The 22,223-nt window shown below is 50.1% G+C and overlaps 1 protein-coding gene across 2 annotated transcripts in view; it reads left to right on the top strand.

Moving 5' to 3' along the window:
- Positions 1–22,223, top strand: part of DPP6 (dipeptidyl peptidase like 6) — a 1,001,611-nt gene that overhangs the window by 75,216 nt on the left and 904,172 nt on the right. Inside the window, exon 1 of one of the 2 annotated variants that reach the window (XM_085005073.1) lies at positions 18,898–19,661. The exons of the other annotated variant lie outside the window; for it this stretch is intronic. Coding sequence (XP_084861199.1) covers positions 19,611–19,661 — 51 coding nt within the window. The 5' untranslated portion in view covers positions 18,898–19,610. Of the gene's footprint in view, positions 1–18,897; positions 19,662–22,223 lie in introns of those variants that run through there. 2 annotated transcript variants of the gene reach the window in all.

Below are 22,223 nucleotides of genomic sequence, written 5' to 3'. Positions count from 1 at the left end.
ACATATAATGTGATGGTGGTCAGGAATAATAATTTTTTTTGTACTGTTCCACAAGCAATAAGCCTGAGCCAGACCATTTTCCCTAAAGGCCTCATGCAGAGGGTGTGCTTTTTTAGGCACCACTGGTGTCATCCCTCTGCCATTTCAACCTAACTCAATCTCTGGCCATCAACCCCACCTCCCGGGCTGCTTGGGACTAGAACTTGTATCCTTTCCTGATGCTCCATTAAAAACCCTAAAATTTCTCCTACTTAAACTCCTATTAAAAGCACATATTTTCTTTTTTTGGTCTTTTTGCCATTTCTTGAGCTGCTCCCGTGGCATATGAAGGTTCCCAGGCTAGGGGTTGCATCGGAGCTGCAGCCACTGGCCTACGCCAGAGCCACAGCAACTCGGGATCCGAGCCTCATCTTGACCTACACTACAGCTCATGGCAACGCCAGATCCTCAACCCATTGAGCGAGGCCAGGGATCGAACCCACAACCTCACGGTTCCTAGTCGGATTCGTTAACCACTGCGCCACGATGGGAACTCCAACATATATTTTCTTAAAAAAGAAAGAACAGTTAAGCATTTCTTTTGGAATGCTGTAACGCCAAGCCCTTGTTTCCTCCAAAGGTCTCTTTAGTGATTTTGCTGGGAAAGGAGGTTTTCCTATCAGCCTTTGTTTCGTGCATTTCAAAGCTGTGTCTTTAGTTCATAAGGACTTCTGGGCTTTTTGGCTGTTCTTGGGAAATTATTCTCATCACTGATAAGAAAGGTCCTCCTTGTACATCCCACCAATACCGCCTTTGTTTTCTGCTTTGTCTCTGCTATGTCTAAGCATAACTGTACCTCTCATCCTTGTCAGCATTTGCCTGGTATTTTCTTTATAGAACTTTATTTTTATCTCTTATATTATGACGTATCTTATACTGGGTGAAAAATCACAAGAACACCCTGGTAGTTAAATAGATAAATGTGGACCATTTGTCATTATTGGGAGTGTGAATATTTTTGGATATAGTCCTCCTATATTACTTTGTGCTGTCTTCTTTTAATACTTCCTAGCCACAAGTCTGTTCTCTGTGAGTCTGTTTCTGTTTCTCAGGTATGTTCATTCATGTCATATTTTAGATTCCACAGGCAATTGATAGCATATGGTATTTGTTTTTCTCTGACTTACTTCACTTAGTATGTGACTCTCTAGGTCCATCCATGTTGCTGCAAATGGCATTATTTTGTTCTTTTTTATGGCTGAATAATATTCCATTGCATATATGTACCACATCTTCTCTATCCATTCATCTGTCAGTGGACATTTCGGTTGTTTCCATGTCTTGACTCGTGTGACTAGTGCTGCAATGAACACTGGGGCACATGCATCCTTCTGAAATGTAGTTTTGTAGGAATGTGTGCCCAGGAGTGGGATTGCTGGATCATATGGTAGTTGTATTTTTAGTTTTTTGAGGTACCTCCATACTGGTTTCCATAGTGGTTGTGCCAGTTTACATTTCCACTAACATGTAGGAGGGTTCCCTTTTCTCCACACCCTCCCCAGGGTTTATTATTTGTAGACATTTTCATGATGGCCATTCTGACTGGGATGAGGTGGTAGCTGGTTGTAGTTTTGATTTTCCAGCTCTTATTTTCCCCTTCTTGTGTTATTATCTGTTGCTCTATGAAAGTATCCCTAGACTCAGTGGCTAACACATACGTATTTATTGGCTCAGTGGCCGTGGGTCTGGAGTCTGAACACAGCTTCCCGGCTCCTCTGCTCACATCTCACCAACCTGCAGTCCGGTGTCCACCTGTGGCTGCAGTCACATCTGAGGCTTCGTGGGGGAAGGACCCACTTCCAAACTCATGTGGTCACTGGCTGCCCTCAGTTCCTGGGGGGGCTGTTGGAGGGAGGGTCTCTGTTTCTTGCTGGTTGTCATCTGGATGCCACATGCGTCTCCTCACACCCATCCAACTGCTCATTCAGGGCAGGTGGCTTCTTCAAAGCCAGCAGGAAGCAGACCCTCCTGGAGGACTGATGTACACGCAGTCACAAAACACCTATTGCCTTTGCCGTATGCTCTTGTTAGAAGAACATCCCAGGTCCTCTCCACTCCAGGAGAAGGGGCCACCCACGTGCATGGACACCAAGAGGCAGGGGACCGGACGACCACCATAGTGTCTGTCCACTGTATCTCCCAGCTCTTTGTGCACTGAGATTATTTTCTTTGTTGCTTTTTTAGGTGGTTTGGGATTATTCATATATATTTTTAAAATTGGTTTTATTGAAGTAGAGTTGATTTACAGTGTGTTAATTTCTGCAGTACAGCTAAGTGATTCAGTTATGCATATAGATACATATTCTTTCTCACATTCTTTTCCATTATGGTTTATTATAGGATATTGACTATGGTTCCTGGCGCTCTATAGCAGGATCTTGCTATTTATTTTTAACATTGTTACTCATATTTTCCCAACAGTGTCTGGAGTTGATTCCATTATATGTTCTTTGCCAAATACATTCAGGTTATTTAATGGGTAATATTATGGGTTAAAAATATTAGTGCTAATCTGAGGTGTTGGATGTGATCCAGAGAAGAGCTTGCCCTAAACATAATTACGGTTTCAGAGGAGTTATTCACTGTGGGTTCATATCTGAGCCTACCCTAGGAGCAGCGCCCTGGGCCTTTGTCCCTTAGCTCTGTGCCCTTAGGTAAACACACCTTCCCCAGTCCCCGTTCTCAAGGGACCTATTTGCTAACTTAGGAGAAAAAGTAATTTAGCCTCAAGTGTTAGTGACTAATAGCATCTTTTTTTTTTCTTTCTTACTTATTTATTGTTTTTAGGGACACTCGTGTGGCATAGGGAAGTTTCCAGGCTAAGGGTCAAATCGGAGCTGCAGCCGCTGGCCTACACCGCAGTCACAGCAACATGGGATCCGAGCCACATCTGCAATCTACACCACAGCTCACGGCAACGCCGGATCCTTAACCCACGGAGTGAGGTCAGGGATTGAACCTGCGTCCTCATGGATGTTAGGTTCGTTTCCTCTGAGTCATGATGGGAACTCCCTAATAGTATCTTTTTATGTGATTATTGAAATCACATTTTCATGATCTCCAAGGCCTGTGTGCCTGAATCCAGGGGAGCAAAGCATCATGAGGGCCATTGACTCTGTCAGAGGATCAATCTGCTACGTGTCCGAGCTCTGAGCAGGATAATCAGTCGGCACCAGCCCCGTGAAGTGTGGCGTTAGAACTTCTGTCTATACCAGTATGCATCTCTGCCCTTTGAAAACGCCAGAACACAGCTGTACTAAACATCTGAACAATGCTGGTCCCTTAGCTCATGGACTCTGTTCACTTTGCAAGGATAGAAAATATTAATGGAAATTCTGATACATGCGCCAAATGAATTCCTTTTCCATCACGGAGAAGGTTTTTAAAAATGGAAATCATTTGGAGTTGCTGCTCTGGTGCAGTGGGTCGAGGATCTGACTGCAGGGGCTTGGGTCACTGCAGAGGCTTGGGTTCGATCCCCGGCCCGACATAGTGGGTTAAAGGATTTGGCATTGTCACAGTTGTGGTGTGGGTCATGGCTGTGGCTCAGATTTGGTCCCTAGCCTGGCAGCTTCCACATGCCATGGGTGTAGCTGAACAAAAAAAAAAAAAGGAAATAATTTGTTCCCTTACAAGACCATGTTTTAGGTCACAAACCAGCCTGACATTTTCATTTAAAATTTTTTAAAAAATCATTTTCCTTTTCTAACAGGCTAGGCAAAATCCTTACTAGTTCTGTAGAGAATATTGAACATACTTCCAATTTATGCTTATTAGTATGGGTGTCCTTAGAACTCAGAAATCCTGTGTATGTGTGTGTGTGTGTGTGTTTATAAAATTGCTGGCACAAGTTGCTCCAGTCAATATTTAAAGTGCTAAGCTCAACACAAAATCTAAAATTCTATCAGAGAGGAGCTGCTTCTGCCGCTTGACAAATGTCCTCCCTGCCGAGCCCCTGCTCACAGCTTTTTCTGGCTGTGACTTTGGAACAAAGCCACGATTCTCCCACCGGAGAATGTTTGGGGATGTACTTTGAATGCTAAGTCATCTGCAATGATGCTTTTTTCATCCACTGATTGTGCGGTGTGAAGACATCAGTTAAACTAAAGAGAAAGCAAAATTGGTGCCATACCTAGACTAGTTGTGATGCTTAGCACACGCGAGCACGTACCCAGAATACGTTCTGATCAGGGTGTGGCTATGGAGATGTTGGCGATGGGTTTGCCTGGAGTCACTCATATCAGATCTGCCGAGTGCTCAAACCATGTCATTAAGGACAAAATATGAAGTAGCTGGAATCTGTGAAAATTTGGATGTGGTCAGGGTAGGTTGTCCTTGGTACCAGCGAGGAACAGGTTCATGCAGTGAATCAAGGGTATAGAAATATTACAAACTGGGTTCTCGGCTGGCTCCAAGCTTGTCACTGGCCCTGAAATCGTGGGCATGTGATGGTTTTCAAGCACCATTTACAAACGATGGGCAGTTCGTGCCACCTCTTTCTAATTGCCTCCTCATGGTGGTGCAGGGGACACCCCCTCAGCGTGGCTGCCGTCGTCAGTTTCTTTTTGTTGTTTCTTCTCTGTACCCTATTTATTTTTTCTTTTTATGGTCACACATGCGGCATGTGGAGGTTCCCAGGCTAGGGGTCGAATCGGAGCTGTAGCCGCCAGCCTACACCACAGCCGCAGCAACATGGGATCTGAGCCGTGTCTGTGACCTACACCACAGCTCACAGCAACACCGGATCCTTAACCCACGGAGCAAGGCCAGAGATTGAACCTGCAACCTCATGGATACTAGCTGAGTTCTGAACCCACTGAGCCACAACAGGAACGCCTCCTTCTCCTTCTTACTTGAAAAGGACGAGTTGATTTTGAGGGAGACTCATGACCTGATGACCTCTGGATGGGTGGTCACCGTAGTTGAGAGAAGGACACTGGGCAGATGATTGCGGCCCCCAGGCATCAGTTTCTTATTCCTGATTTGGGGACAGTCACCCCGGGGATTGGTCCTGCTGCAGCGAGGTGATGGGAACAGTTTTGCTTCCAGGAAAGGCAGAGATGCTGGCGGGAGCATCCGCACGGTGTCCTCCAGGGAGGGGCTGGACCTGGCCAGGACCGGATGCTGGCTCTCCTCCGCCTCCCTCCCTGTATCCTCTGTGATGCTCCCACCCACCTCCGCCTCCGCCTGCATCACACCAAAGGTGGACTTGCCTAAGTCCTGGGTCAGCATTTCCAAGAACCGTTTGCTTCCTCTGAAAACCTTATCTGCGAGCGCGTTTCCGGCTTGCTGTGCAAGGAATTAAACCCACCCCGCTGGCTTGCAATAATAACTCCCCCGCCTGCTGCTTTGGAGACCTTGGTGTGTTTCCTTCAGCTTGAAACAGAAATGCTTCATGAAGATGAGGTTTTTCTGTCCTTTCCATACAGAGGAGTTGCCGCATGTGAGTGGGAAGAACGTGTGTGACGTGGTGGCGTTCAGGGAGGCCACACATCATTATCATCATCTGCGGCCGTGAGGGCGGCCCCAGGCTGGCCGGCGACAGTTTACTGTGGTGCGTGGTGATGCCGTAAAGGGATGTTTATACCCCCCACCCCCGACCCCTTGGCCATTCAGAAATTCATAACTCTAGAAATGCCTTCTGCAGATCGAGCATCTGTCTGTCTTCAGCATCTCCCTAGCTTTACCCTGGAAACGTATAGGCCACAGAAGGAGGACAAAGGCATAGGATTCTTGGGGACGTGGCTCAGATCGTCAGTGTTGAAAAATGAGACACATGAACATGGGGAGATCTCGACAAGGCTCTTTCCTTCTGCAGAAGGGCGCAGGTGCTCCAAAAAGCACACGCACCGAGCAAAGGACCCTCCCCTGTGGATCCCTAACGCAGGTGATGGACTGTCCCCTTCCCACGGGTCAGGTCAGGGCGCACATTCTGCTCTGGTGGCTCATTTGAAACACATGGTTCCTGGGAGAAGAGGGAAAGACGAGGGGGGTCGCAGGAGGGCGAAACCAGAGAAAAATGGAGTCACCAAGATTTCCTTCGAGAGCAAAGACATTCTGTTACTTTCCACAGATGGACCAGAACATAAAAAGTCGCTGGACCATCAACTAATCACCCACCCCTCTGCGGGCACCATGGGAGTGTTAGAATCTTTCATGACAGGGTCTGAGGCTGGCATGGGAGAGGGGGACCAGCCACATGGAGGCCAGGCTGGGGTGAGATGGAGGGAATGGGCAGAGCTGGAGAATGTAGCCAAAATCCGGCCTCTGTACCCAGGTACCAAATGGAATCTCAGAGATGGAGTTATGGGTGAAGTCAAAAAGAATAGCTTTATGGTTTTGCCAGGCAAAGTGGGCCACCTCGGGCTGATGCCCTCAAGACTGAGTCCCAATCCGGTGGTGGGAGTGGGTGTCAGGCGTTTCATTGTCAAGGGGGCGGGGTTGCTGATAAGGATCCAGGTGCCTGCCGGGCCTGCAGGCCTTCAGTCTAGACCTCAGCTGGAGTCAAGTGTTTCTCCATAGGCTTCTGTTGTTCTCAAGGTTACCAAACTGTGACCTTCCCTCTGGAATGAAGGCTGCTCCATCAAGGAGTTAACCTCTTCCCTGGGGGTGGGAAACTCAAAGGTAATTGTTCCGTGTTTCTTTGAGGAGGAACGGGGACCTGCCCCCAGGCTGCATCATTGTTTCTTGGCTGCTCCTCCCGTGTCTCTGTGTCCCTCCCTGGATCAGCAGCTGCTTAAACTTGCCCTTTGGAACTCAGGGAAGGTCATGGGGGCTGCAAGAAGTCTACTTGCAAAAAAACAAGAGAAGGGGGACCCAGAAAGGCTTTGGTACCCAGCCCCCCACCCCCATCCCGGGCGTCCTACTCGGTTTCAATACGGGGTGGGGGGGTGCAGTCCAAGGACAGGTGGAGACATTGTTATGGACTGAATGCGTGCCCTCAAAATGCACATGAGACCCTCCCCCCACAACGTGATGGTATCAGGGCCTCTGGAAGGTGATTAAGATTAGAAGAGGTTATGGGTCTTGGGTCTTCAAGAATGGATTTGGTGGCCTAATGAGAGTCACAGAGAGTTTATGAGGACACAGTGAGGTCTTCAGCCCAGAAGAGGGCCACAGCGGGCACAGAGGCTGCCAGCACCTTGACCGTGGGCTTCCCAGCCTCAGAACTATGAGCAATCGATTTCTGTTGTGTATAAGCCACCCCGTCTGTGGCATTTGGTCAGAGCAGCCCAGACAGACTAAGACAGACTTGACCTGCCTGAGCCTCCAACTCAGACTCAAGACACGTGTCATACTGCAGCCCCGACTCGAGGCTGGAATCAGACAAGGAGACAGGAGGCGCACATCCAAGGGAACACAGTAGGGCCACTTATCCAAGTCAGTGACAAGGTACGAGGAACCACGTGCTCCTTGAGAGACGGCCGTCCAGCCCAAGTCGTGCCGGAAACAGAAGGCGAGACACGAGGACTGAAATCATAGTTCGGAGCTGGGCAGGGGAGCAACTCTAAGACACACGTGCAGAATCTGAGTTCTGGCTCCACCGTTAACAAGCGATGGGACGGCGTGTCTGTACCGGAGATGGGCGTGATGGTGCCTGTTGAATAGGGCTGGGCTGAGTCTAAGTCAGCCAAGGCATGAACACCTAACCCAACAAACCCCAGCTGCGACAATGCTAGATCCTTTAACCCACCGCGCCGGCTGGGGATCGAACCCATGCCTCTGCAGTGACCCGAGCCTGCAGTGGCCCTTTCTTTTTCATTATACAAATCCCTATCACCATTCCAGAATAACCAAAGAGTGCACCTTCTACTCCTGGGTATTTTTAAAAGAGGACCACTCTTTTGGTCTAAAGGAATGACTTGCATAGAGTTAAACTGCAAATGCTTTGGCACCTGGGGGGCTCCCCATCCTGTTGGGGCTGAGGCTGTGCAGGCACCTCCGCCCCTCCCTTCACGGTTCTCCACCCTCTCAGGACCACGGACAGCACCCGCGCTCTGCGGCTGCCGCTTGGGCGGGGCTCAGACAGGAGGAGCAGCTCAGAAGGGGTGGGTGGGCGCGCTCCTCCCCTCCCCCTCCCACAGGCAGCTTCCGCTGGGCACCCCGGTAAGCAGCGGCCCTTGCTGGGGTCAGTTCCTGTCCCCTTCCAGCCTAAGCCTGGGGAATGGCTACTGGCCCAGGTACTGTGCTGTTCTTAGCTGTGTGTCCCAAATCTTGCCCACCCCTTTAAAAACTGTCCTCCGATTTTGCTCTCCTCCCTCTCCCACCAGGAGTGTGCCATCTCTGTGCTGCCCTGGGCACTCCTGGAGCCCTTTAAGCCACACCCGGATCATTATTACCATGGCTTTGGAGCGCTTCCGAGAACATTCAGCCTCGCTCCCTTTTCTCATCACCTGTAACAGCTGACATTTTAACCTTTGGCATAGAGCTGCTCACAGGCCCGCCTAATGGGCCCACAAAGCAGAGGAGAGAGAAATGAATGCTCCTTGCTTGCAGTTCCCTGTTTTAATTATGTAGAATATGGTAATTTTAAAAAGCATTACTGAGATGCTTAGTCAAGTAGCAGGTGTTACAAAATTGCATTTTTATTATCCTTCCCCTTAGCAGACATGGAAATTATGGTCTCCCCAGCTATTTTACCACTCGCTAAATGTTCCTTGTCAGTTATCACAGATAATGCTTCTTTTTAAATCCTATGCCGACAATGAGAGACTTTTAGCTTAATTAATTTTCTATATTAGAAGACTTTATATAAATGTAAGATAGTGGGATTAGTATTATTAACAAGAAGCGTTATCATCAACTATGAACGTATTTATAATTTATATGTATAAAAGGGAGTCCCTGCTGCAAAAATAGGAAAAATTACGGGTAAAATTGATGGTCTCAACATTAAAACTTTCCGCAGAGCTACACTTTCTAAGTAGGACATATCTGACCAATGACTTGATATAAATAAATAGTAATTGATTATCCATGTATTCTGATGCATCCAGCATATCCAGAAGAGAGAAACATGCCCCCGAACTGCCCTAATAAGAAGGAGGGAGGTTTGGGTGACGGGTGAATAGGAGGCGGACGCCTGGGAGGCCAGGATGTGGGTTTGAAGACAAAATACATGCTCTCAAACCTTCTTAACCATGAGCTGCGCACTCAGTACAGTTGAGAGAAATGCAGCCTATTGCACCACATACGTTATCCACAGACTAGACCACCTGCTCCGGTAGAGGGCGTCTCCTTCTAGCATCAAGACAAAGAGACGTTTACTCACTGAAAGAAACTTTGGGGCAATGGAGGGGAAATACGGGAAATACTCTTTTTCTTTTTTCTTTTTCTTTTTGGGCCACACCAACAGCATATGCAGGTTCCCAGGCTAGGGGTTGAATCAGAGCTATAGCTTGCTGGCCTACACCACAGCCACAGCCACGCCAGATCCGAGCTGCATCTGTGACCTACACCACAGCTCATGGCAACACCAGATCCTTAACCCACTGAGTGAGGCCAGGGATCGAACCTATGTCCTCATGGATGTCGGTCAGATTCATTTCCGCTGAGCCACGATGGGAACTCCTCAGGGAAAATATTCTTGATGGCATCAGTGAACTGGTTTTCAATCCCACAAGACTGTCCCCAATTCAGATGCCAATCACAGGTAGTGGGTCCCAGAGTTCCCATTGTGGCTCAGCAGAAACAAATCTGACTAGTATCCATGAGGACGTGGGTTCGATCCCTGGCTTCGCGCAGTGGGTCGGCGATCTGGCATTGCTGTGAGCTGGAGTGTAGATCAAAGATGTGGCTCGGATTTGGCATTGCTGTGGCTGTGGTGTAGGCCTGCAGCTGTAGCTCCGATTTGACCCCTAGCCTGCGAACTTCCATATACTGCAGGTGCGGCCCCAAAAAGCAAAAAAAAACAAAAACAAAAACAAAAAACCACCAAAAAACCCAAGCAGTGGGCCCCCCCCATTACCCACTGTCTGTCCAACTTGACTACGAATTAGGCCTCCATGAACCCCCTTTTTGAGCTCAGTAATTTGGTACAACCCCTCGCAGAACTCATGTATTTGCTTTTACATGTACTTGTTTCTCGTGAAGCGTGTGATAAGGGATACAGATGGATAGCCAGATGAAGAGGTGCATGGGGGAGGTCTGGGGGGGCCCCCACAGCTTCCATGTCCTCCCCAGGTTTGTCGCCCTCCCTGGACCTCCAACCCGGAAGCTCTCTGAACCGTGTTGATTGGAGATTTTTATGGCATCTCCTTTACATAGGCACGATTGATGAATAATTCCACCCCAGCCCCTCTTCCCTCCTCAGAGGGTGGAGAGGTGAGGCAGAAAGTTCTCATCTGATTTGGTCTTTCATGTGACCAGCACTAAACCATCCCAAACTATCCAGGAATCCACCCAGAGTCACCACATTAGACCAGAAGACACTCCTACACCCAGCCAATCCTCAGGGATTTAGGAACTCTGTGCCAGGAACTGGAGTCAAAGAACAAATATTGGAACAAAAGATGCTCCCGGTACACAGGAAATTACAAGGGTGCCCTGTGTCAGGAACTGCAGGCAGAAACTGAATATCTGTTTCTCATTATGCCAGAGACCCACGGTGGTACCATCAGCAAAAGCAATCTGATGATGGCTTAATCATAGCTGTCAGTTCATTCATCTTCCCCAAGTTTTGTTGTGGTATCAGAAAGGCTAGATCTCTCAGGAGAATCACAGGGACAAAAATGGCAAGCCATCTATGGGAATTTACCAGTCAAAAAAGGTGGGCAAAGAAATGCCCTTTATTCATCTCCATCCCTGCAGAGATTGGACTCAGGCAACCAGTCCCCCAACCTGGACCTGAGAAATAAAGGAAAGAGGAAGATGAGGAGAGGAGGCAGGAAAATGATTAAATATCGGGATGGCACGATGATAGATGCCGTTGGAAATGACGGAGATTTTAAAATATGAAAGAGAGAAAGAAAAAAAAAGGAAGAAGGAAGGAGAGAGGGAACATTTTTAGGGCTGCACCTGCAGCTTATGGAGGTTCCCAGGCTAGGGGTCCAATCGGAGCTGTAGCTGGCAGCCTGCGCCACAGCCACAGAAATGTGTCTGTGACCTACACCACAGCTCACGGCCTCGCCGGATCCTTAATCCACTGAGTGAAGCCAGGGATCGAACCTGTGTCCTCATGGATGCTAGTCAGGTTTGTTAACTGCTGAGCCAGAACGGGAACTCCAAACATCTATCCCTTTAGAAGCTCCTGCAGGACCGCCCCGCCCCAACTCTGAGAATGCAAAAGCCATGATCCTCTTTTGTTCTCGGACCTTGGTCCGTCAGCATCAAGGTCAAGCCCAGAAGTGGGTCCCACTGCAACATCTCAGATCTACAACGAAGTGCCTTTCAGCTTTCACACCTGCTGCCCTGTAAACTCTCTCCTTCGCTCACAAAGCAGCCCCAGCTAATTCTCAAGCTCTAAGTTTTTGTTTTGTTTTTAGAAGTTGTACATAAAGCATGTCTAAAATGGTTTCTCCTGATAGACAGGTTTTTTTTTTTTTTTTTTTTTTTTTCCCTAAGTGAAATTACAGTGGCAAAGGGAAAACAAGCTAGATTTGATGGCATCAGTTCTGTTTTGTATAGTGTGGCTTTTTCTTCAAATATCTCAACAATCTTCAGGTGTTCAAAATATTTAAAATGTTTATAAAAAGTATACACTTAGAGAGGTTTAGCGCTGAGCAATAAATGGGTAACATGTGACTTAAAATATCAAAGAGCATTTTTCTTAATGCAAAAAAGAATCCTACAGCTAAACATAGGCAAGATAGGACAAGAGGGAAAAACAGGCAAATATCGTGAGCAGACAGTTTATATGGAAAAAGATATTTAAGAAGATGGGTTGACTCTTAAATAGCATTCAGTGGTACGTAAGATTTTATCTTAAATGTTTTATTTCTGCTTAAAACATAAACGTGCATTTGTGACCCAGTCTCTTCACATGATCGGCATTTCCTGTTTTCCCCATTAACTAATTGTCCCCGTGAGGCACTACCTTTTATTTCCGACTTTAGTTGCTTTACATTAAAACTTAACAATTGTCCACGTGCAGACTCCTTCTAGTTTTCCTGTTTAACCTTCACAATCTTCTTCACAGTTTTACAGAGAGAGAACGTTCATACACACATTTCACCCACGCAAAGCGTGCAACTCCATAATGTTTGATATGTTTACAGAGTTGGGGGGCCATCAACTTAATTTTAGAACCAAAGGAATGCGTAGACCCATTTGCAGTCACCCCTGATGAACGCTCCCCCCCTTCCCCCCAAGCCCAAGCTCCCCTATCCAATCCCAGGCAACCCCTACCGTTTGTCTCTCCGTCTCCCTTACCTGGACATGGCATGTAAATGGAGTCGTACACCCTGGAGTCTTTGGGACCGGCTTCTTGGACTCAGCATAGGCTGTTTCTAAGATCCCTTGCAGTGTGACCGGAATCAGCACCTCATTTCGTTTACGGCGGGAGAATATTCCATTGTAAGACTCCCTCCTGTTCTGTTTCTCAGCTCATCTGCTGATGGATGCTTGGCTCATGTCCTCCTTTTGCCGATTCTAAATCATGCTGCTGTGAACATGTGCCCACAAGTTTTGGTGGGCACGTGCCTTCCCTTCTTTTGAGATGTACCCAGATCGGTTTTGCTGGGTCAGATGTCCTGAACATCAGACATTTGCAGGAACTGCCAGACTTTTCCAAGCAGCTGCACCCATTTACCTTCCCACCCGCAATGGACGAGGGACCTCATTTCCCCACGTCCTCACCAACAGCTGTTAGTATCTGACTTTTTTTTTTTTTTTTTTTTGGTCTCTTTTGTATCTGACTTTTTAAAATAGGGATGTCAGTGGATGTGAAAGGACCGCTTGTGGTTTTGAGTTACTGTGACTTTTGTAGGAAAACAAAAGAGTCAAACTTATATTTTGAAAAATGGATGCTTGTGGCATTTTTAGCAGGGAGGAACTCACGTGTGGGGGGTGTGCTTCAGCCACAGAGTTGCCGTGGGGCTTGCGACGCCAGACCATTCCGGATGGATGATTCCTCTTGATCGCTGGGATGGAGGACAGGTTCCTGACAATCATTCAGGGCTTCGTTCCTTTCTGGGCCCGTATAACCGCAGGCGCGAGAAAAGAACCCTGGCCAAAGTGCAGAGATCTGTGCGTTCCCAGCTCCAGGTTTAAACTGAATGCATAATCGCAGAGGCAAAGTCAAGTCCCTTTTTTAACCTACAAACATTTGCTGTGTTCACAGCTTTCGGTCCATAAGCACTGGGCTTTTTCTCTTCTACGAAAGATTCTGCAGGAACCCTAAAATATGTATTCTGCTATCCTGCTTCTGTTAGGCAGGTGTTATATAAAGGGATTTTACGTGGCCTAAATATAATAGGATTTTCATACATTTAATTGCTTGTATTTTCCAATAATTTGCTTATTTACAAAGCTTCTGTCTATAGATATTCCTGTAAAAGAGCTGTCCATAACTGATACTTCTGGGTGTTCCCTGGCGGCTCAGCTGATTAAGGACCTGGCATTGTCACCGCTATGGCTCCGGTCACTGCTGGGGCTTGGGTTTGATCGCTGGGCCAGACACTTCTGCATGCTACAGCATGGCCTAAAAGAAAAAAGTTAATACTTCTTACGTTTCATTAAGAAAGTATTTAATAGCAACAACAACACTGCATGAGTCAGGAGGTCTTCCCTGCGCTAAGGAGGCGGGGTTAGCTGAGCAGGTGAAATCGTTGTGGTTTTAGGCCAGAATGTTGAATCCTGGCACGACCAGGGATGTGAAACCCAGGCTCTGCACCCTGCACGCCTCCCCTTGTGAATCGGGTACATGGTAGAACACACGAGTCAATGGCCGGTGGAGACGAGACGCTCCACTCCATCCCAAACGCGTGGTGGTCCATAGAAATCTACAACCTAAAGTAGCTGGGGCCCCTTTAAGGTAGGGGACTGGACAACGTCATCACATTCCTGAGAAGTTCATGATGTCAGGGGCTCGAGGAAAAGACCCCTCTCCACTTGTTCGAGGCCAGAGACAGAGATTAACTGACACACTTTCCTCTTGGTCTACACCGGGACAGGGGAAAGCGCCGCCAAAGCTTAAGGTCTTCTGATTAGATCTGGAAGCTCGTTTATGTATCCACTTGGGATTTCTCTGACTTCGATTTCACCAGTAGAACAACCTAACTAGGCATAAAAAAGGGATGAAAAAACTGTATGATGTCAGGTCTTGCTTAAGAGTGCAGTGGACATAACAGTGGCATCCGTGTCCCTTCACTCATGGTCTCCTTTGTCCAAGAAACACGTACTGAACACCTTCTTTTTATCTGACACAGGTTGAGAGCACGAGGACCCAAAGAGAAGCAGGCCAGCACATGCCCTCCTGGGTACAGGGAAGCTGACATGGAAAAATACACGAGATAAATTATTGGAAGGGCTGCTTTAGCTGTAAGAAAGATAAGGGCTTATGTGCCATCACAGCAATTAAATTTTTTTAATTTTAATTTTTTTATTTTAATTTTTTTTGTCTTTTTGCTTTTTCTAGGGCCACTCCTGCGGCATATGGAGGTTCCCAGGCTAGGGGTCGAATAGGAGCTGTAGCCACTGGCCTACGCCAGAGCCATAGCAATGCGGGATCCAAGCCGCGTCTGTGACCTACACCACAGCTCACGGCAACGCCGGATCCTTAACCCACTGAGCAAGGCCAGGGACTGAACCCACAACCTCATGGCTCCTAGTCGGATTTGTTAACCACTGTGCCACGACGGAAACTCCTAATTTTTATTTTTTAAAGTATTCTATTTTCTTTTTTATGTTTATTGTAGTTGATTTCCAATATTTGGTCAATTTCTGCCCAATTTTCTAATTTTTAAAATTGAACTCTGGTTGATCTGTGGTGTCCAACCTAGAGAGTTTAATGTTCCGGTATCCTGGAGTTGATGCTAAATTTAGTCTCCATCTCTTGGTGACGGGCTCCTGCGTGGTGGCGAAGGAGGAGTTGAGCAATGGTTCGTATGCAAGCAGGGTGACATTGATCTTAACGAGTTTTGCATCAGGGATGCGTCAGGGTCTGTCAAGCAGACTTCCTGCCACCGGGTCCATAGGCTCATTGTCCCTGCTCAGAATCCCTGCAGCAGCTTCGCAGGGGCCTGGCCTCTTGGCCTTTGGGGGCAGCTTGGAGAAGACAGTCATTTTTAAAACATGGATCTAGCTGTGTCCTTCTCCACATGGGGGCTGTGGCCCCGTCACCGTCTTTCCCATAGGAGATGGCTTGCGGGACTGTCACTGCTGGTCTCAGCCTGCCTTTCCATTCTCATCTTCCACCCCCCAGCCCTGCATCTGGGGGCTCGCTCTCTGAACCACTCATGAACTTCCTCTGGCGGCTGTCCCTGCCCCTGGCTCCACGTCCCTAACTGCTGCAGCTACATTGCTCCTTTGAGACATGTCTCAGCTGTCACCACAGGCTTTCGCTTTCTCTGGTGTTTGTCTAAACACTCCACAGGCCTTATTATTTCCATTCTTGTATCATATTTCTCTTCTTCAGATTGCTGTTGTCACTCTTGTTAATTTTGATGTCTCCCACCAGACCCTGTAACATCCCTGAGGATAAAGAATGTTTCCTATAATAAAATCACTGTGCTTGGTATATTATTAGTGTCACATCATAGTTGAAGTTAATTTGTTTAATTCCTAAATGTTTTCCCCAAACCACTATTGTCATCCCTGCGCCTTTTGTCAAATAAATTCCGACAGACCTCATGTTTTTCCAGAAGATATCGTCCTGAAAGCTTATGGGTAAATCAAATTATATAGAATGAGCAGTCAGAAAGCTCACCATTCAAAGACTGTCCGTCCTGAATTAATCTGTCTTTTTTCTTATGCCCTGTGATGATTAGTTTTATGAGTCAACCTGACTGGGCCACGGGGTGCCCAGATGTTTGTTCAGACAGTACTTTGGGTGTGTCTCTTAGGATGTTTCTGCCTGAGATTAATAGTCAGCAGAGTGAGTAAAGCTGACTGCCCTTCCTAACATGGGTGGGCCTTGTCCAATCAGTTGAAGACATGAGAGACTGAGTGAGGGGATTTTCTACTTGACTGCTCTGAGCTGAGACCTCAGTTTTTTTCTTGCCCTCAGGCTCAAACTAAAACATTAACTTTTCTTGGGTCTTGAGCCTGTTGACTCAGGGGCCAGAACTTATACCGCTGGTTCTCCTGGGTCTCCAGCTTTCTGACTGTAGATCTTGGGACTTGACCAGCCTTCAAATGCATGTGAGCCAATATCTTATAATAAATTTATGTATTATAAGATGGACTGCATAATTATATAATCTATGCAATAAACTTATAGATTTATTATAGATACATATATGTATCTATATATAGCCATAGACTGTGTGTGTGTGTGTGTGTGTGTTCTTTTTCTCTGGAGAGCCCATTGAGGATGGAGCAGAAGGATGGACAAAACAGTGGCTCCGTTAGAGCAGGTTTGGAGAGAGCCTCTCAAAGTCCACGAGTCCACACTAAGCAAAAGTAGACGGGACACAGGTGCTGCAAAGTGTGGCAGATCCCCTGCTCAGACCTCACACATGATGTGGTGAAAACCATGAGATAAACATGCCCTCTTGTAGACCAGACAACAGCAAAAACTAGAGAGATAAGCCAACACTCACTGATAAATATAGGACGCCCTTTGGATCCCATGTTTATAAATGCAGGGGGGAGAAAAAAAACATTTTGGAGTTCCCGATGTGGTACAGTGGGTTAAGGATCCAGTGTTGTCGCTGCAGTGGTTCGGGTTGCAGCTGTGGCTCAGATTTGACCCCTAGCCTGGGAACTTCCATATGCTGCAGGTGTGGCCCTAAAAAGACAAACAAACAGAATTTAGATGGGCAGCATTTTTTGGTCCACGTTAAGCTGGATTTAGTGTGAAGGTCCACAGGACAAGATGATGGGTCTCTGTGTTCATTTCTAGAGAAAAGTCGTCATTAAGGATCCTAACATAGGGGTTCCCATTGTGGCTCAGCAGTAATGAACTCAGCTAGTATCTAAGAGGACGTGGGTTCGATCCCTGGCCTTGCTCAGTGGGTTAAGGATCCAGTGTTGCTGTGGCTGTGGTGTAGGCTGGTAGCTACAGCTCAGATTCAACTCCTAGCCTGGGAACTTCCCTATGCTACGGATGTGGCCGTACAAAGACAAAAAAGGAAAAAAAAAGAAGAATCCTGACATAGGAGAGTGTTTCTTAAATCTAAAAAAAATGCCGTGGTGGTTATGCCTGCCACTTTCCTGGCAAATCCACATTCCTTTATTTACTTTTCATTTTTTTGTCTTTTTGCCTTTTCTAGGGCCGCTCCCGTGGCCTATGGAGGTTCTCAGGCTAGGGGTCGAATTGGAGCTGTAGCTGCCGGCCTACATCACAGCCGCAGCAACGCAGCATCGGAGCCCTGTCTGCAACTAACACCACAGCTCACGGCAACCCCGGATCTTTAACGCACTGAGCAAGGCCATGGATCGAACCTGCAACCTCATGGTTCCTAGTTGGATTGGTTAACGAGAACTCCACATTCCTTTAAAAGCTGCTCTTCAACTCAGTTTTCACCAGTTTCTTCCACTTACCTCTTAAACCAAATCATTAATTACAAGTATTTTTCACTTGGAAACCAACTGCTTGCATATGCTTATATATACGTATAATATGCATATATATATGTTTAATATATGCAGGCATTGTGGGTAATTTACACATAATTACTGTTGCAATTGCTCAGAATTCCCTGCTTGCGTGGGTTGGAGACTGGACTCTTATTCATTCTTACACGTGATTTTTTGTGAATGTAAAAAACCGGAAAAGCTTCTCAAACCCCTCCCAGCCTCTCTTTCCCGCCACTTGCCCCCCAGGCGAGGACGCGCGCGCGCGCGCACACACACACACACACACACACACACACACACACACACACACACACACGTGAGTTCAAGCCTGATGCGCTGATGCCTGTTGGAATAGCTCCAGTTCTGCCTGGGCAGCGGCCTGGTCCTCGGTGGAGGAAAGCCGCGGCGTGGGGAGACCTCCTCTGTGCGCTCTTCCCCGCCGCTGGGGTTGGTCAGCATTTGAATTTGACCACCAGCAGCAGGCGCGCGCTCGGGAGCGCGCTCCGTGTGTGGTCCAGGAAGCTAACCCGCGGGAGTGAACCATTCATCCGCCCGGGAGAGCCCAGGGGGTGGTGATCTGGAAACCCAGGGCTCGGTACCTGGGCCACCCGCCGTTAGGGGTGGAGTAGGGTTGGGGGATTGGAGTGGGGTTCGGGCTCCGGGGCCAGGCCGGCTCCTAGGGGCGGGGCGGGGCTGTGGGAAGCCGGTGGGTTCCGGTGCGAAGAAACAAAGACGCCCGAGGGGCCGAGGCGGGGGCGGGGGGCGTTGTGAAGCCTAGAAAGCCAGGTGTGCGGGCACAGGGTGGCGGTACGCGCTGGCGCCGGCACCTGCTGCTGCCGAGCAAGGCGCCCTGTGCCGTGGACATGTCGCGGCGGCAGATTCAGATGCAGACCCGGAGTGCAACCATGGAGACGCAGTGTGCGTCCCTTGGTAACCCGAAACAACATTATTTATGAGCTCTCAGCTCCCCCCTCCTCAGCTTTGCCGCGCTAGCAGCCGACGTGCCGGGCAGCGCCCGGCTCTGCCTGGTCTCTCCCTGCTCTCCCGCGGGCGCAGCCAGGAGGTAGTCGCCGCCGATCCAGCGCACACGCCGGGCGCAAGGCGGCGGCTCCACCCGCGGGCATCGCGGTAGTGCCTGTTTGTAAAAACCTAGAGAGCGTGCGCCGCGTACACCCGGCCGGAGGGGAGGGGGCGTCTAACCCAGCAGGGGCTGCTTCCAGGGGCTTCCGGCTCTGTCCAGACAGTTCGGCTCCCTGAACCTTGGTGCAGCCCGAGGCTTCCTGGTCCAGCCGGCTTCAGGCAGAGCAACCAGTGTGTGTACGCGCGCGCGTGCACACACTCAGACACACAGGCACATACACACAGGCCCGCCCGCCCTGCTGTCGCCGCCGCCCCGCCGGGGTCCCCGCCCTGAGGGACAAGTGCGGCGCCCGCGCTGCCTGCCCAGCAGCCCCGGAGGCGGCCGCGCCGCCCAGTGTCCCCGCGTGCGCCCCGCGCGTCGCGCCGCTGTCGCTGGCGGAGCGCGGACCGCCGGCTGGCCGGACACGCAGGCTGCCAGAGCTGGCCCCGCAGCTCGCAGCCTTTTCCCCGCGCCCCCGCTCCCGGCGCCCGGCTTTTGTTGAAAACAGCAACCCCCACACCTTCCTCTCCGGCTTATTTTTCTTTCTGCGCGGCGGCCAAAAAGAGTTGATTGCTATTGTGATCCGCCGGGGAGGGGAGAGGGGCAGGGTGGCGCAGGGGGAGACCCAAGCGCTGGAAGAATTTTTTTTTTTCCTTCAAAAGCCAACTCCACCCAGTCCTCGGCCGGTCCGATTTCTACTTTTATCGTCACCGAGACAATGGATTAAGTTACTCTTCTCTGGGCCAGAAGTCAGGTTCGGACTTGGGGCAGCATGAAGGAAAAGGCGATGATTAAGACGGCTAAAATGCAAGGGAACGTGATGGTGAGTGCGGGCGGGCGAGGCGCGCGGGGCCCGGGAAAACCCGCAGTGGGTACCGGTGATGGGGGGCGAGTCCCAACCCCCGGGAACGACCGCGAACCCCGTGCGGGGCGCGGCGCCGCCGCCGCCACTTCCCACCTGGACACCCCCCCCCCCCCCGGCCTCCTCCCTCCCCCGCCCCCGGCCCAGCGGCGGCCGCCTGGGTGCGGAGGATCGGGTGTTTATTCGCCAATTGCAACTTTGCGGCTCTGCGCGCCCTCGGCTTTGGGCAGGTGGCTTGTGCCTTGGGCGAGGGGCCGGGCGTGCGAGGTGGGGAAGGGGCGGCAGACCAGCCCTCGCCGGCCACCCGTGGGTCCCAGTTCCCAGCCGAGCCCCCGGGCCGTTTGGGGAGACTTGCGGAGAGCGAGGTCGCCGAGGCCAGGGGAGGAGCGCTGGGCCCGGGTGCCCGCGCCGGCCTCGGGGCTGCGAGTTCCGGAGCCTGAGACCTGTTGGGGTCCGCCGACCTGGGGCTCACTCGGGCGGGAGCCCGTCGCTCGGCTCCGGCTGCTGTCGCCGCGGCCGCCGGCCGGGCGGGGCCCTGCTCCCGGGTGTGACAACGATGGCTCCCCCGAAAGGCTGGCTGTGCCGGCGAGCGTCACAGCGGCACATCCTCCCCGGGAGGAGGACTGCGCGCCGGGGACACCTCCGATCGGCGGGGGGGCTCAGGGCTGCAGGCCAGGGGCCATCTTCGCCTTGCCAACTTTGCTAACTCGAGGACCCCGGCGTCCCGCCTCCCCGCCGCCCCCCGCCCGCTTCCGGGGACCGCGGCACCTTTGGCGCCCCAGCGGCCCGCTTCGTGAGCGCGGGCGGGGGACCGCGGGGGGTCAGGGCGCCGGACCCTCCTGGCGAGGACGAGGAGGTTGCCATCTTGGTCTCTGGAAAACTGTGTGTGTGCCGGAGCGTGTTTATTTGGCGGATGGTTTAACCCTTTCGGGGTTGGTGTGGGATGCTTGGGAGGAGGGACTCTGCCTTCCTCCCACACGCCCGCCTGCCGGGACTTTGTCGTAGGGGAGCGGTCGCGAGGTGGGGAGTGCAGTGTGACTTTGGAGGTACGCGTGGGAAGGCAGGAATTCCTTCTGGTGCAGAGTCTCCCTTTGGTGACCACGGGAATGGGGTCCCTGCGATGGGAGGCGGGGAGCAGAGGTGTGTTTGGGAGAAGCCAGTCAGCGATCCATCTGGAGGTCTTGCTGTAAACAAAAAGAGACCAGACAGGACAGATTTCTTCGCTTCGAACCCGTCCCCAGCCGGGCTTAACCACGCCCACAGCAGGACACCTGTTGCCTGGCGGGGAAGGAGCACCACCCCTTCAGAACTTGACTTTGGCCTGGGGTGTGCGCTCTGCTCCAGACAGACCTTGCGCGCAAAGTAACTGTATCCAAGGGGCTATTTTGTGGAACCCCCACCCCACCCCCCAGATGACAGGCCCCTCTTTCAAAGGCCTTCATCAGGCTGGTCCTCTGGCTGCCTGAGCGGCAGACCTACTTGTGAAAATACATCTGCATCCCTCATTTCCCCACTGCCTGTTTAGCTGTTGTGGGGTTCAGCATAATTTCTTATAGAAACAGGGCAGACCCGTGCGTGGAGTAATGTTTTCGTATTAAATTCCCACCCACACCCGCAATTCTTGTCTTGTGTGATGCGGTGGTGTTCTAGTAAAACCTACACACTTGGGACAAGGCCAGAGAGAGGCTTTTAGAGTCGTCCTAGTGATAATAACGATGATGGGGCAATATGGATTCTCCACCTCATCTGTTGTCCATTAAGTGTTTCTTCTAACTTAGGTGACACATTGTGACAGGGCAACATCTTTATGTGGCATCTTCATTAAAAAAAAACAAAAACCAAAAAAAAAAACCAACTTTTAAGGTCTTTGCTCCCACCGTCCCGTCTCTGCATTTATTTCAGAAAATAAAGACCGAGGAGAAAGCTCATCTCATTTTCACTCACACTCTGAATCAGGCTGTTCTTGGGGTGCCTGCTGTGTATCCTTCTCTGTGTCTGCGTTTCATAAGGGCAGTCAGAGTGGGTTGATCCAAGCCTGGAGAGTTCTACAGCCACCAGTCATGCTTGTAGGATGGTCCGATTGTTGTTGGCCTGCGAGAGGAAGGAGACACAGACTCGCCTTCTCATTCTGTCAGTTCTTCAGTGGATCATTATCCCTCTGCAGTCGTGTTTGTGCCTTTTCTGAAATGTCGCGTTCCACCTGAACCCACGCAGCTTTGATTGAGTGATCCTGCTGCCCTGCAGTCATTATTTGGAGACTTAGGGAGCCCCAGTTTCTCATCAGCTGTCTTGAAGGCTCTGCCTAACCACAGCCTCTCTCGCATTGGTTGATGGGCAGATTCTGTGCCCTGGCAGCCTGATTGGCATTCAGGTAAGAGTTGACATTCCCGATGAGGAGGGGCTGATCTCCTCCTGTGATTGGTGCTTGAGTTGCTGCCCATCTGACTGCTGGGAAGAGGGGTGGAACTTGCTAGATTAGGCAGCATCTGACCCTCGAGAGGTGGGCAGCGAGCCTTGGACACA

Source organism: Sus scrofa, chromosome 18 (assembly GCF_054392235.1).
Source record: "Sus scrofa isolate SSC_HxYL_T2T_F1_AM1 chromosome 18, Sscrofa_HxYL_maternal_Yorkshire_Landrace_v2.0, whole genome shotgun sequence".
NCBI lineage: Eukaryota > Metazoa > Chordata > Mammalia > Artiodactyla > Suidae > Sus > Sus scrofa.
The sequence above is the reverse complement of the archived record's forward strand: the minus strand, read 5'-3'. Positions and strand labels throughout refer to the sequence as shown.